The sequence below is a fragment of the Pezoporus wallicus genome, unplaced genomic scaffold, assembly GCF_028554395.1.
Source record: "Pezoporus wallicus isolate ANWC-B61680 ecotype Strahan unplaced genomic scaffold, APGP_CSIRO_Pwel_v1 contig_8108, whole genome shotgun sequence".
Lineage (NCBI taxonomy): Eukaryota > Metazoa > Chordata > Aves > Psittaciformes > Psittacidae > Pezoporus > Pezoporus wallicus.
In genome coordinates, this window is record NW_026638088.1 from 2,581,458 (window position 1) to 2,596,276 (window position 14,819).

At 41.8% G+C, this 14,819-nt stretch overlaps 1 protein-coding gene across 2 annotated transcripts in view; it reads left to right on the plus strand.

Moving 5' to 3' along the window:
* The window catches only part of PATJ (PATJ crumbs cell polarity complex component), a 148,830-nt gene that overhangs the window by 124,430 nt on the left and 9,581 nt on the right, over nucleotides 1–14,819 (plus strand). For both annotated transcript variants that reach the window (XM_057409336.1, XM_057409338.1), the window contains exons 34-41: nucleotides 3,381–3,464; nucleotides 5,436–5,629; nucleotides 7,310–7,457; nucleotides 8,609–8,695; nucleotides 11,309–11,426; nucleotides 12,797–12,834; nucleotides 13,109–13,231; nucleotides 14,325–14,429. In XM_057409336.1, coding sequence (XP_057265319.1) covers nucleotides 3,381–3,464; nucleotides 5,436–5,629; nucleotides 7,310–7,457; nucleotides 8,609–8,695; nucleotides 11,309–11,426; nucleotides 12,797–12,834; nucleotides 13,109–13,231; nucleotides 14,325–14,429 — 897 coding nt within the window. The remainder of the gene's footprint in view (nucleotides 1–3,380; nucleotides 3,465–5,435; nucleotides 5,630–7,309; nucleotides 7,458–8,608; nucleotides 8,696–11,308; nucleotides 11,427–12,796; nucleotides 12,835–13,108; nucleotides 13,232–14,324; nucleotides 14,430–14,819) is intronic.

A 14,819-nucleotide genomic window follows, 5' to 3' on the forward strand; every position in this document is an offset into this window, starting at 1 on the left:
AAGCTGGTAGTGAAAGGAGATGGACGGATGTGAAAAATCTACCCAGAGCAACCGTGAATCCACCACCTCTGTTTGGACATTTATGTCACTTTCATAGAATCCCAGACTGGTTTTGGTTGGAAGGGAGCTAAAAGCTCATCCAGTTCCAACCCCCTGCCACGGGCAGGGACACCTTCCACTAGAGCAGCTTGCTCCAAGCCCCTGTGTCCAACCTGGCCTTGAACACTGCCAGGGATGGGGCAGCCACAGCTTCTTCCCTTTTTTCCCCCCTTTTTTTTTTCCTTTCCTCCCTCTCAGTTGATTGATTTTGATCTGCTTAGGCCTTGACTTCTAGAGATATCAGGCACGCACTGAATTTAAGTTAGTGAGGAGGAGCTGCAGATGTCCAGTAACTAAAACCTATCCTTTAAATAAATACTATGCACTGTTTTAGTCCCAGTACATCCTATTTATTTCTTTTCTGAGGCACTGAGAGGGGTGTTACAGCTTTGATCTGTTGTACGTCAATAGAGACATCACAGATCAGGGCTTAGTTAGGTGGCTGGAGTATGACGTCACATCTCATCGCTGCATAAACTTCTTTAAAATATTGATTTAATTAAAAATGGTCAAAACCATCAATAGTTTTTAGTGATTTGTCATGGATGATCAAAACTAACAGAGTCTTACCCAGATCCCACTAGATCCAGTGGAAAAAGATTACTTCTGGGATAAACGTACTTTGAGCTGTCCCGGAAGTATCAGAGGAAAGGTGTCTGTCATAGTTTATGAGCTAAGGGAGGTACGATTCTCATATTTATGCTTATGGGCTGTTGAAAAACCTTTACAGTACATCATGGACATGTTTCATTCTGGTTTTAATGGATTTGATTCAACTACGCTACTTTAACAAAACAAGCTGGTTAAGAAAACAGTGCTTTGGTAGGTCAGCAAGATGTTTCCTTCTTTGGGGTAGGCACAGACCGAACAGGAATGTACCTTTTCATGCCATATGTATTTTTAGTTCTAGGTCTGGCTTATAACACATGCAGGAACTGCAGTGTAACACTGAATTGGTGCCTTTTCAAATAGATGATGCAGATTATTCAAACTGATAACATTTAGTGGTTCCTGAATCAGAGCTTTAGGTATGTGCAGTTTCACATTTAATAATGCAGTGCTGGGAGAAGCTGGTAACTCCAGTTTGTTGACCATTTTTAGAGCAACCGCAGATGAAAAGCAAACTTAAAGATACGTGGTGGAAAGTTCCTTGTTCAGAGGTTAAGAAATACCAGAATAAATACAGTCTGAAAGTGTTTGCTTTGACAATCCTGTGCATGCCCAGTCTGCAGTTACACAGTCACATTGCCATTTTCCTACTGAAGCTTGCGTTCATCCACTGCCCTACTGTGTCGTGTTTGAGTGATGCAGCCTTAACAGCCTGGTTGATATTTTGTGTTATCTCGTTGGCCACTTCTAAACGCCTGCCTTTGTGAAGTGCTTAAAAAGCTGAAAGCGAAGTGTGCCATGGAAGTTCTAAACCACAGACTTAGCTTTTTCTCAGAGTTACCCATGGTCAGCCTCAGGTGAAAAAATATAGATCACTGTCACCCTCCTGGCTTTCACCCAAGCACAAGTCTCTTGTGTGCACTTAGAGTTACATGATCACTTTTAAAACAAAGGGAACCAAAAAATAAACCCCAAACCAAGCAACCAAAACCCCACAACTGAGAGAAGGTCTAAGACACTTAGCAGAGGATTTAAGCAGTGCTGCTGAGATGGGACATGGACTCTGTTCCACTGGTAATAGCTGCATCAGTTATTTGAAGAAAACCCTGCGGTTACCAGTGGTGTGTGTATAGATGTCATATTTTTTTAATCAAACCATTCATTTGATTTAATTAATTACCTTGGTACACAGCTCATAGTATTTTGCCTTCATTTATGTAGATTGAAATCTTTTTTACCCCATCTGGAACACTTGTATCAGCTGTAATCCATTTGTGATTAAAATCCTTCAGGCTTTTTTCAGTGACTGGTGTATATGTATCAAAGAGGAAGCTTATGACAGTGGTACTGTGCTCCAGCAGCAGCAAAGCGGCTGTAGACACAAGTCCACATCATTAAATAAGGTGTAGTGGGAATAAAAGAGAATAGAGCTCTCAATGTTGTCTTGATCAGAGTGTTAGCTTAAGGGCATTTGAGTTTTCTTTCTGTTCAACATGCACCATGTGTGCAGGGAAAGGATTGCAAGGGAACACAGGGGGGAAGTTCACTTGGTGATGAGAGATGTAGTATCTAGCAGTGTTTTCAAAACACGAAGGTACTTTGTTCTACCCCAGCAGCTATTTCCTGCTCCTGCTCCAGGAAGGCAGTGCACAGCAGGGCTCACACGCTGCTAACTTCTGCAGAAAGTCTCCTCTTTGACTTCTACATCAAACTGCTGAAGGAACTTCACCGCCGTGGTGTTTTGGGAGGATATATTCCTCTGAGGACAACTTACCCAAAACCTACATATCCAATTGAAAGTCACTGTATATTCATCTAAAACCACTCTAGGGTTTGTCGTGAAGCCGGTTCTGCTCTGAGGCTGGGTGTTTGCTGGGGACACTGGAGAGAGGAGCACACTTTGCACAGTGGAGCATCCCATCCTGCTATCTGTCAGGGCTGCAGCTGAAGCTCTGTTGCAGAATGTTCACCTTTTTTTTTTCAGAGGGGGGAAACGAATAGGAACTAAGAAACAAACCCCAACAATGCAGAGGGAAAGCACCAGCAAGAGAACAGTATGTTCTTTGTAATGCTTTTTCTTTGGGGACATCTATTGCTGGCAATAAGATTAAATCACTGAAACCTTCCCTGAAGCTACATCTGCCACTGCCTACATTTTCCAACCTCAGTAATAAACTAACATTTGCCATTGTTCATTTCTTCTGGATTTCATTTCTTACAGATTTAACCAGTGCTATTTACCACAAGGCATTCAGTTCTTGCTTAAAGCCGAGCTCTATGCCAAGTCCCTAAAAATATTCATAGCTCCAAAGAATCTGGTTTTAAATAATATCATTAAAAGTAGACGATATTAATACAAGAGTTCACACTGAGTTCACATGCTCCTGATGCCAGTGGATGAAAATGATGGAAGCCGAAGAAACCCAAGACAAGACTACCATGAAGTGGTGAACAAAATCCTATTTACTGGCTCTCTGTATTTTGATTAAGGGAGTAGTTTTCTTATCCCAAAATATTTCTAAATAAAGGAATTCTGTTACAGTCTTGCTTATCCTGACATGGAGTGCTGTACCTATTTACTGCAGAGCAATGGGCTGTGTGAGGTGGGTCATGGCTGCCAGTTTGAGGGGTGTTTGGGAGGAAGGATTCACATTACCCCTTTCTTCCCACAGGATGCCATAGTGATCCATGAAGTTTATGAAGAAGGGGCAGCAGCCCGAGATGGCAGACTTTGGGCTGGAGATCAGATTCTGGAGGTACATAAGTCTCTTTGTATATGTGCTTGCTTATATCTTTATCATGTATATTTGTATTCAACGCAGTGTAGGTTTCTTGAAGGGGAAAAAGCGATCATTGCATAGGGTAATTCAAGTGTCTTTTCTGCCACTGAGAACGTCCTAACAAATTCATATTTCCTTACATATTCGTATAAACTGAAGGTACAAATTGAGAATATATTAAATTTAATTGAGCACGGCAGTTCTCGAATTACATAGTTCAGCTGTCATGTCCAATAGCTCAGTATTATTCATCTGTTTAATCTTTCATTCAGAGGCCTGCAATACCTGCACTGCTCAAGTGTCTCAGTACTGCCTTCAAACAAAGTGCTGAGCTGGGTGAGCGTGGGGCGAGAAGGCAAGGGATGGCTGCAGCATCCCTGTGAGCATCCCTGCCAGCATCCCTGCTGCTAAACAGTGCCTGCCTGCAGCACTGCTGGCGGAGCTACCAGCCCCCTCAGGCCATGGCTCATAAAACCAGTAACACACAGAATTATTTCTGTCAATAAATGTAGCGTTTTTCCTGCAGAGAAGCATGGAAATTGAGGAGGGAAAGGGTTAAGAAAGACGTGTTGGTCTGCAAATGAAACTTGCATCAGGCAGGGGTTCAGCACAGCTGCTTGCAGTGTCTCGCTGTCAGATCAGGACAAATTCCCAGCATGGCCATTAAGGCTTTGGTGTGTAGGGTTAGGAAAATAGTGAGAGGTACTTGGGGATTTGTCTTTACAGCTCTTGCACTGAAAATATTGGTTTTAGTGTTAAGGCTGAATGTTGTTTTTGTTTTATAAATAACTGTGTATTAACAGAGCACAATAATGAGGGGGCAAAAACGGGGAAGGTTAATTAATTCTTCTCTGGTCAAACAGGAAAGTGCTGATGTTTGTGTGCCGTAATATTGTTGTTCTTTCAGCTTTTAAAAGCCATAGTAATGAATCAAAAAGATGACTCTGAATTAGTTTCAGATTAGTATGATAAAGCACACGTAGATGCCTGTGTCAAGAAAAGAATTCCAATGCAGTATACAAACAATGCAGAATTAGTACAAAAGAATGTCATTACTATGAATTAGGCTTAGTTATATTAATGTAAAAGTAAGTATGGCTGTAATTTTGTGTATCTAGAAATACTGAGAATTATTTTCATTGCCTTAAAACTTACTATGTTATGGAAGTGGATTAACATTGTATTTACTTACAGTTCATGCTGCTTCCTAAAGAGAATTCCAAAATATTTAAGCACTGATACTTTTTGCTATTAAGAAATAAAACAGAATATTGGCAAACACCTTGAAGGGCATCTGTGGTTCAGGTCTGGCAAAATTGGGAGATTAGGTTTCAAGATGCAATGGATGTTTTTAGTACTTTGACGTTCAATCAGAACTTCTTGTTCCATCTGATACTACTAAAATGCTAAAACATTTTCAGGTTATGGTAGGAGAAATGTAATTGAGTGCTCCAGGAGTGGTCTGGTGTGCCATCTATTGGAACAAAGCAAAATAACCATTTAATATGTCCTGCCTGAGCTTCACCATTGCCATTTGCTAATGTTTTTGATTCCTTCTGTCTTTGGCTTGGCAGTGGTGCAAAGCTGGGGGAGAAAGAATCTGAGCAGTAAGAGTTACAAGAAGCTCAAAGGAGCACGTCCCACTTTGTCTGGTTGTAAGGAGGAAGCATTGTTTGAGGTTCCAGCAATGAAAAAGAAGGGAAGAACACCCACAAAACGTACAAGCCAACATGTTTTGATTATTGTGATTTATTCCATGCAGAGGCACAAAGCACCAAACTTGCACTCAGTAGGAGACCCAGGAGCATAGCCCTCTAGAAATAGGAGCACTAAATTAGAGTGCCAGGGGGTGTCAATTTGACAAATTTGTCCTGTCACACTTGAGTAGGGTGCGATGAAAAGATCATTTATACATGTCATTTGGAAAGAAAACACTGATTATTTCAGGTGAATGGGATCGATCTGCGGAATGCCAGCCATGAAGAAGCTATCACTGCATTGAGACAGACACCCCAGAAGGTGCAATTAGTAGTTTATAGAGATGAAGCACATTACAAAGATGAAGAAAACTTAGAGATCTTCTATGTAGATATACAGAAGAAAACAGGCCGAGGACTAGGGCTCAGCATCGCTGGAAAACGGTAAGAGCATCTCTCTGACCTTACAGAACTTCAAATAAGAAATAATTTGCTTTTTGCCATATGAATGACTGTAGCCATTAAATGGAATAGGAAATAAAGGAAAAACTCTGTAAGGAAGAGAATTTTGTATCTAAATAACTTCAAGGATGCCATGGGGCTGTGTAGCCAAGGGGGGACGTGTGGAACTGGGAGCTCACTGTCCTGCTGACTTCAGCATCGATGCATCTCAGGGCTTGGAGGCCCTGACCATGGGTTTTCTGATTTCAGAATGGGGGCAGAAACCTTAAGTATTATAAATACTATAAATATATTTATAAATACTATAAATATAGATACTATGAGTGTTTATATAATACCAGGGTATGCCTTTGAAAATTGATTTGTGAGTTAGATCTAGCTGCTACCTCAGTTCAAAAGGACTGATGTCAGTGGAAGACAAGCAGCTGAGTTAGACCCACATCCTGAGCAGTATCAAAGTGACTGGTCCGCACTAGACACCAGTACCGTGATTGCAGAGCAGAATCTGAGACACAATGAGTAGGTAACAGCTGCTTAATGAAACGTGACTTTTTACTGATCTATTTCTAAACCATTGCTATTAGATCATTCAAACCAGAGCACTGATAGCTTTAATCTTTCATTGCTAGAAGAGATTTACAGCATGACACTGGCGAGCACTCGTTCAGCGTTGCAAGTGTCATATGGTTGCTCTTCTGTATTGCCAGGAATAATTTATTTTCTCCATTACAAATCATCATGTCATTATCCTGACTGTGTCTGGTCAGTAAAGTTTCTGCAGCAGCTTTTTACAAGAGTGGTGATGTTTAACCCAGGTGTTGTGAGCAGATTGCGGGCTGGGTAATTAATTTAGCTTATGTAAATTACCTTACAGATGGTAATGGCAGTCTCCAGCCCTCCCACGTTTGCTTCCGTGCAAAACTTTCTGTACTACTGCTAAGTGCTTTGCTCGTGGGGATTTCTACTGTAGAGGTAGCCCAGTTTGTGAAGTCAACATGTGATGCTCAGGTATAATTCAGATTGTAAAGTGTTGTGTCCTGAAGGATGCCAAATGCCAAACCTTGGCATTGCAGCTGGCACCAGCTCACACCACAGCAAGCATCAGGAGATGGGGCCAGCACCAAGGGGTCTGCAGCATCTGGGAGGAGAAATAAAATACATTGCCCTCTATTTCTGCATGGACACAAAGCTGGATTTCCTGCTGCATAACTCGGGCGCAAACTAGAAAAGTCTTTTCTGCAGACTTCTCCCTGTTTCTGCTGGGGGCCTCCAGGCTTCTGAGAAAGGAACTGAGCTGAACTTGGAGGGGAATATGGAAGAAGTATCTGAGACTGCATAATTCATATCAGGCACATCAGGACATAGTTTAACTCCACCTTAGACTGATCCTTGTCTTTTGATTCACACAAGTGGTATTTTTCAGGAATCTTCATGGCTCATACAGGCAGAACTAATGGTTCAAGGCAAAAGACAGCATTAAATATAGCAAAGCATGCCTTAGTTTTAAAACTTGTAGATTTTTTGCACAGTTGAATGGATGTAAAACTACTTCTTGCACTGCTCACAGGTTTCTGTTAATGTCTCTTAAATACAAGTAGTCTGAATTGGTCTCCCAAAGAATATTGGATTGTGTAATTAGCCATATGCTTCTTGCATTGTTAGAAATGGAAGTGGAGTGTTTATCTCTGACATTGTTAAAGGAGGAGCTGCAGACCTAGATGGAAGATTAATTCAAGGAGATCAGATTTTGTCTGTAAATGGAGAGGATTTGAGAAATGCCTCACAAGAGACCGTTGCCACTATACTTAAGGTGAGTACATAATACATTTTAAGGTATTGAATTGCAGTTACTAACACTATGCAAGGTAATTATCCTGAAGTGCTATTTACGCATACACAGGACAGCTTGAACTGATTACTGAGACAGGAATTTCATCTGAAATAACTTTGGGAAGTTCATTTAAAATCACTTCTCCATGTATTTCTAGGAGTTGGATGGTATGAAGTGGGAAAACAAAAGACACATGTAGTATTTAAGCGTTTATTTGAAAATGCAACTGTGGATTTCATATGTTAGGAAAACGTTTGGAAACCTGAGAGGCGTACAAATCAGAACTGAAGTAAAATGCCTTTGGCTTTGCTGTACTGACCTGCAGCTATAAAATGGCAACTTAAATCTGTTTCTGCACAGCTTTCCATCTTAGTGGAGTGACCTTACACTCTGAAGTTGCCTTTTCCGTTCAAAAGCATGTGGCTGCTTGGGTCAGAGGAGAGGGCAGGAAGTGGCCTGGCTGTGAGGGCCTGATGTTAACTCCTCTGTACAGCTCCCAACCCTGACAGCTTGTACCTGGGATGAAAGGATGGGTGGGAGTGATGCTGCAGACCCATTTCTATTCAAAACTGCATCTGGAGACAAGGGCTTTTTCCCTGCCATCACCACTACTGTTTCTGCATATGATTTCTTCCATTCTTGAAGGGAAAGGCTAATTATTTTCTTTCTTTTTCCATTCAGGGCTGATACTTGGCCAAAAGTTTACCTATTTAAGAATTGGAAGTATGTGATATTTCCAATTATGAAGTTGAATCCATCTGTGTTAATTTCACCCTTTTCTGCAGCATTTTTCCTCTGAAGTGTTTTGCATGCATATTGTTTGTAGCAAACTTCTGTTAAAGAGTTGGGAGCTTTTGTTTATTTTTCCTGAGTAATTGGCCATCTACAGTTTGCCAGTAGGAAGATTCATACTGACTTCAGCAACTAGCATTAAACCTTCAGGTTAAACCTAGATCCAGGAACGGGTACATTTTGTATTGTCTAAATACAAATGTTAATGCTTTTGAGCATTCCTTGTGGTTTTCTTCATGGGGTTGTGGTGCTGAATATAAACATAATTCTCTCCAGGAGAGCATGAAATATTATACATCTACTTAAATGCTGTACGTTGTGGTTGTTCTTTTTCCAAGTGTGCCCAAGGCCTAGTGCATCTTGAACTTGGGAGACTGCGAGCTGGATCGTGGCTGTCATCACGGAAAACATCCCAAAACAGTCAGGTTAGTGACAAATTCATATGTATAAAGTGGGGCTGTGAAGGGCAGGGCATGGGGACAGAGCACATGCACGTGAGGCTCAGTCCTTCCATAGGCACTTACTGCTGAGGTGGAACAAAGTATTTTATCACAATGATTTTCTGTGCTGAACTGCAAAGCGAGTGTCATGCTGAAATGCTGGTTAAGTAGAAGAGCAAGTTAATGTCTCTTTTTAAGGAGTGTCTTCCTAAGATACACCAATGATGCCCATATAGATTTTTTCAGACCTGCAAGAAATGCTGGATGTATTTTGTGCAGCTGTTTTGTCACTCAAAAGGAGTTAATGAAACTGAACTGTATCTCTGCCTATCTTAGGGCAGAACCACATGAGAGCTGCTTTGCTCTCAAAGAAAACACAGAGCAATTTCCTGCTTCACTTGCTTTTTACCTGAAGCGAAGACAGCAATTCATTTTTCAATCAGTGCAGGGCTTTCCCCTTCTCCCCACACCCCCCAGTCAGCTCAGCCACTGATAGTATTAAAATTCAAGTATTAAAAGGGAGAAAATCAAGGCAAGATGACTTGGAAAACTTTTTTTTGATGGATTTTCCTTCCAAAGACTGACTTCTTTGCCATTATATTGATGTTGCCAGTGATTCACAGCAGGGCTATTGCTATGGAGTATTTTGACCCGTCTCTGCCTAAGGACAGCTGTCAGGGACCCACGGGGACATTGCCCAGACACCTCCCTCTCACACAGAATTGGGAACAGTCAGGAGAGCCTGCACACCAGTGGGATCCAGCCCAACTTTCACAAAAGCTAAAAGAAGGGTTTGGATTTGGAAACGGAGAGGCGGAGCCATAGGATTTAAGTTAAAGGGGGATTTAAATTAAAGCAGGAATGCTTTTAAGGAGATCAGTAAGAAGGGAGACTTGTGTTGTGCACAAACAACTCAAAAAGGATGCCAAGATCATAGTCATGTGGTGTGATTTCTTAACTTCCTAAAGGCCGGCAGTGATGGAGCCTGGGGTGGGTGAGGAACAGGAAGGGCTAAATCCCAGCTTTAAAAATACTGACTAAATATCCTTGGTGAAACATCTGCACTGCATACAGCAGGCAAGGCGATATGAAACAACAGAGGAAAATTATACTGATTGCATTAAGTAAGACAGCAGTCTTGAGTATTAGGAGGTTTGGGATTGTTGTGTCAACAGCTAGCCCAAGCAAGAGCAAAGTAATCAAAAAGTGATGGTTAAAAATTATCCACCCATTTTTACGATGTAAAACTCACAGCTGAAAGGGAAGCAAAATAGTATCTAACATGAGTCCAGGTAAAAATCAGATCAAACGTCACCCCCCTTTCTTTGTGGCATAAGAGGCTTTTGCAGGAACCTGGTAGTTTCTGTATCTCTTTTAATACAAGAAATCTTAATTGCCCCTTTTACTGCAGAGTCGTTTGAGACCCCTCATCTCAGTGCTCCTCAGCGACCTGGTGATTTTGAAAACCAAATAGATTTTTCTCAGCAAAAGCTTTCCAAGAGTTATAAAACTCTTGGCAGATAACACAGCAAATCAGCTTGAATGATTTGCACAACTGCGAGTGATGTTGTCGAAGCTGCTGGCCAAGAGCATCCAGAACTTTTGTCCTCACTTGGCTTTTTTCTTGGTCTGTTGCATACTTTTAACTGTAGAAATAGAAGCCTTGTGGTGCAGGACAGTGATTTCTTTGACATGCATTGCAAATTACATTAACTGACCCACAAATTGGCAACTCGAGGTGGAAATTGTGCTCTGCCTGTTGTTCATCACTGACAGCTGCACACTGGTCAGTTAGAATTAATGCTGCCAGAGCTTTTGATTCACCGCCTAATGCATTTAGAGAGAGAAAGCTCTGCTGTGGATGGAGAAGTGTAGGCCAGATCTTTGTTTTGTGTAAGGCAGCACAGTTGGAAAGGTCTGGCCCTCGGTGAAACCTGTTGTTCAGATGCACTTCCTAAATTGATAATTATGTTTCCTTGAGGAGCAGAGTCTGAAGATAAAGCCAGATACAGAGATAGGGGAAAGGAGGGCTGGTAATGGACAGCCAGGAATTGGTTACATGCCCAAGCAGCCATCTTCAGAGGCTCTCCCTTTTGTCATCTGGCATGTTATTCTGGAAATAAGGGTAGGTTCTTGGTCACCTGAAAGGAGCAGAGTCTATTGCAGGACCTTGTAATCAGGCAATATATTCAGCTAACATAACAAAGCGTGTTGATTACTGCCATGTAACAAGATGGGTGTTGGTGTGTGAGAGGAGCTGTTATCATGAGGGGGATGCCCACCAGCTGTAGCAGCAACCATCATGTACCCTTCTCCTCAGGTTCAGAGACGTACTGGGAACAAAGGAGAGTGCTAATCCTGCTTCCTGATGCCCTCTAGAGCAGACCTGACCAACATTAAGTGTGCACGTAGAGAGTGAAGTTCAGTTGTGTGGGTTCTCATTTGGAAATGAAGTTGGAAGGGGTTTCAGTTGCATGGCTGATGTGGTATTTCCAGTGTGGTTGTCACAGAGCACAGCTGTGCCCGTATGTCGCAGGAACTGGTTTAAATTGAACATTTGGGTTTGACTCACAGGTTTTGATTTATTTTTAACTCCAGGCAAACCAACAGAGTGTCCACAGCCACTTCCACCCTGCGCTTGCTCCGGTCCTCTCGACCTTACAGAACTTTGTTGGCACAAAAAGATCTTCAGCAGATGCGTCTCAGAGGAACTCAGGTATAATCTGGGTGGCTGTCAGAATAGCTGTGTGTTATTTGCTGTATGTTTGTGCTGCTTTCAAAGCAAAACTGAATACTTGAATCTGGTTTTCCTACTCTGCCTCCCAGAAGACGCACCACTGATGTTTGAAGACCCAAAACACTTTCCAGCAGATGACGTTATTTTTATGTCTACTCGTACAGTAAAGGCTTCTCTGTTTTAAGTGCAGAATTCCTGTGCCCTGCTATTCCCCAATGCCCATATCAGAGGCTTAGCACAGGCATGGTTCTTGCATGAGAAACCATTCTCTCACAGAATAAAGCTGCCACCACTTCATTTATTTCTTTGTTGCTCTTGAGTGTGCGAAGGGGAGTTTTGTAATGAGAAAGTCGTAATGCCCAGTTGGCAATTTGCAGATTTAGCAAGTGCTAAATCTACAGCCTGCAGTAGCTTGTGGAGAACCTGTGCATTTGGGTGCTCTGACCTGCCTCAGAAGTCAGTAACCTTTGGTCATGAAGTAGAAGACGTTTCTTCTGCCAGTTTGCATGCACTGGAGGAGGAATGTGGCTTCCTTCTGGCAATTTGGAGTGCCCTGCGGACCTCACAACACTTTGGCAATCCTGCTTTCCATACTCATAACAGATATCTGCACAAGCACACGTGCCTGGTGGTGAGAAATACTAAAATGTGTTATTAAGAATCATTAACTTTTGAAAGAGACTAATTCTGCTTGCCTCCTGAAAGGTTCTTAAAGTAGTTTAATGGGAGCTGATAGAATCAGGGGTTGGTATAAGCAGAGCCCAGGACTTCACTACACCATCAGCTTTTAGGCTGTTGAGTCCCAGTTTGAATGATTCCTCTGAAGTGTCCCTTCATTCTTCTCTCTTTGTTTTCTCCCTTTCTTCTATTTTGAGTACTTTTAAATGTCCTATGGCTATATACATGCCAGCCATACTTCCTGGCTGTCTATTATTTACTAATAGAACACAAATTAGAAGAGGAAATCCATGGAACCTCAACAGTCTCAGACCAGCCACGTGCTCTACCTTTTGTAGTCGGGACACTGTGATTTATGAACAAGAAGCCAATCTTTAATTGAGTGAAATGCACCACAGGGCTTGTCTTCAGGCTGGCAGAGTGCTGTTATTCAATAGGTTGTGGTGAGCAGTGGCAGTGCTACAATGGGCATCACTGTGACATCCGTCAGCCGGAGTGATTACATCCTCCTCACGTGAGCGGTGCTGCCTGGTTTGGCACAGGGAGGCTCTGCTCCTGCTTGGTGATAACTCTGACTATGCAGCAAGGGACCGTTGTCACCTGACAGTGTTATCTCTTAATTATATTATCTCTTAATTACAGATGCTAATTGTTTGTTTCATTATTCCTAGGAGCAGATATGGGCCCAAGGACTGTGGAGATAACAAGGGTCAGTGAGTTATTTTCGATCATTTCCAACAGCTGACACCTTTAACTGAAGTTGTTTTTTGCAGCATTTCTCAGAAGTAAAATTGCATTATTTATGTTTGCAGTGGGTTGTTGGATGTATGTCTGAGTAGTGGGACCTGCATGTGTGAGGATGTGTATGTCTATCAAACCTATTTTCTTCCTGTTCCATAAATCAAATGATCAGTTATTGCTATGCTCTGAACGCCGACCTCTGCAAGTTGCTCCAATTGCAGATGGTTTTTGCTTTGTTTTAGGGACCAAATGATGCACTTGGTATCAGCATTGCAGGAGGGAAGGGAAGTCCATTAGGAGATATTCCCATCTTCATTGCTATGATTCAAGCCAGTGGTGTGGCTGCACGTACCCAAAGACTCAGAGTGAGTAGAGAGATCCTCTGAATATTTATTATTTCATCTGCAGTGTGTCCTACAGAGAAGGAGCCTCAAGCACTTCTGTATCATCACCTTGATAATAACTCATAGACTGCTTTTCCTCTTCTTATATATGTATATCTAAAACCAGAAACAAAACCAAATAACCCTGCCTGTCTCTTCCCTTTTTAATTTTATTGCATCTTGGGATAATGCCATAATGGAAAAGTGACATGAAGAGAAAGAACATACATGCATTTGCAGTGGTCTTCAAGTGTATATGTTCATCCAGACCGAGGGAGGGCAGCAAGAGGCTCTCTGGAAACCATAAGCGTTTTGGGGACTGCAGGCTGGGCATCATTTAGAGCTCAAAACAGGTAGAAAACAGATTGAAAGTTAGTCATTTGTTCTTTAGGCCCTTAGGAAAAGAAATGCCCAAATAAGGCACTTATATCAGACCCACAGGATACGTGTGTTTTGGGAATGACTGTAGTGAACACTTTCAGCATTGGAGAGAGTTTCGAGGAATCATTAGTACTGGAAAGAACTTATTATGCAGACGCACAGGGTTGCTTTGGCCCATGAGATTCATTAGTACGTGCTGCTACATTCATGCCATGTCTCTAACAGAATTACACAATAGCATTAAGTGCCAGGGTCAAGATCGTTTTTATGTATAAGAAGAAGAAGAAATCATTTAGGTTAATTAGATTAATATCAGAAGTGCCTGCTTTCCTACACTTCATTCAGCGTGTGAATACATAGTCTGTAGGAGTGTAAGCTCATCTGCACATACAGACACAAATAATCCTTTCTGGATGGGAGGACAGCAGTGAAAATCTCCCTCTCTCTCTGCTTGCAGATGGAAATAGTAAAATACAACACAGCTTTCTCTGATTGCATTGTTGTTTTTAAAAAATCCATATTGTGCTTACTCTGAAGAATGGGAAATGATCCCTAGCAATGCAGAACTCTCACAAAAGGGATCCTGCAAAAGAGAAGCATGACTGTGCAATGCCAAGTTCATGAGGAATTTTAAGCATTCTTAATTTTAATTTTCCCTAATGCTAGTAATTTTCCATTACTGTTGTACTTTTAGGTTGGAGATCGGATTGTCAGTATTAATGGGCAACCTTTGGATGGGCTGTCTCATGCAGATGCGGTTAATCTACTAAAGAATGCTTATGGGAGCATTATCCTGCAGGTATGGTGATAAATTGAACATGCAGCTGCATGAGGGGAGATAAATGGCATTCAGGGGAAAAAAAGAAAAGAAAAAACCCTAAGCATCACTGGCACAAGGCATCACAGAATTGCAGGGTGCTTGCTGATGGGAATTACACAGAATGAAAGCAAGAAATGATTTTCATTCAGAAATTCTTTATTGCCATTCATACGGGCTGTGAGCATGACTATATAAAAGCGGAACAAAGGGAACAAAGTAACTTGTTGCTACACATGATAAATCAACAAGCTTCCAAGTTGTTGTTTGTATTTTTAATTTGAAGTTAACTAGGAACAAGGAATTATGTGTGTGTGTGTGTGTGTGAGTGCGTGCATGTAGCTAGACTGTGACCAAACTGCCCACACTATT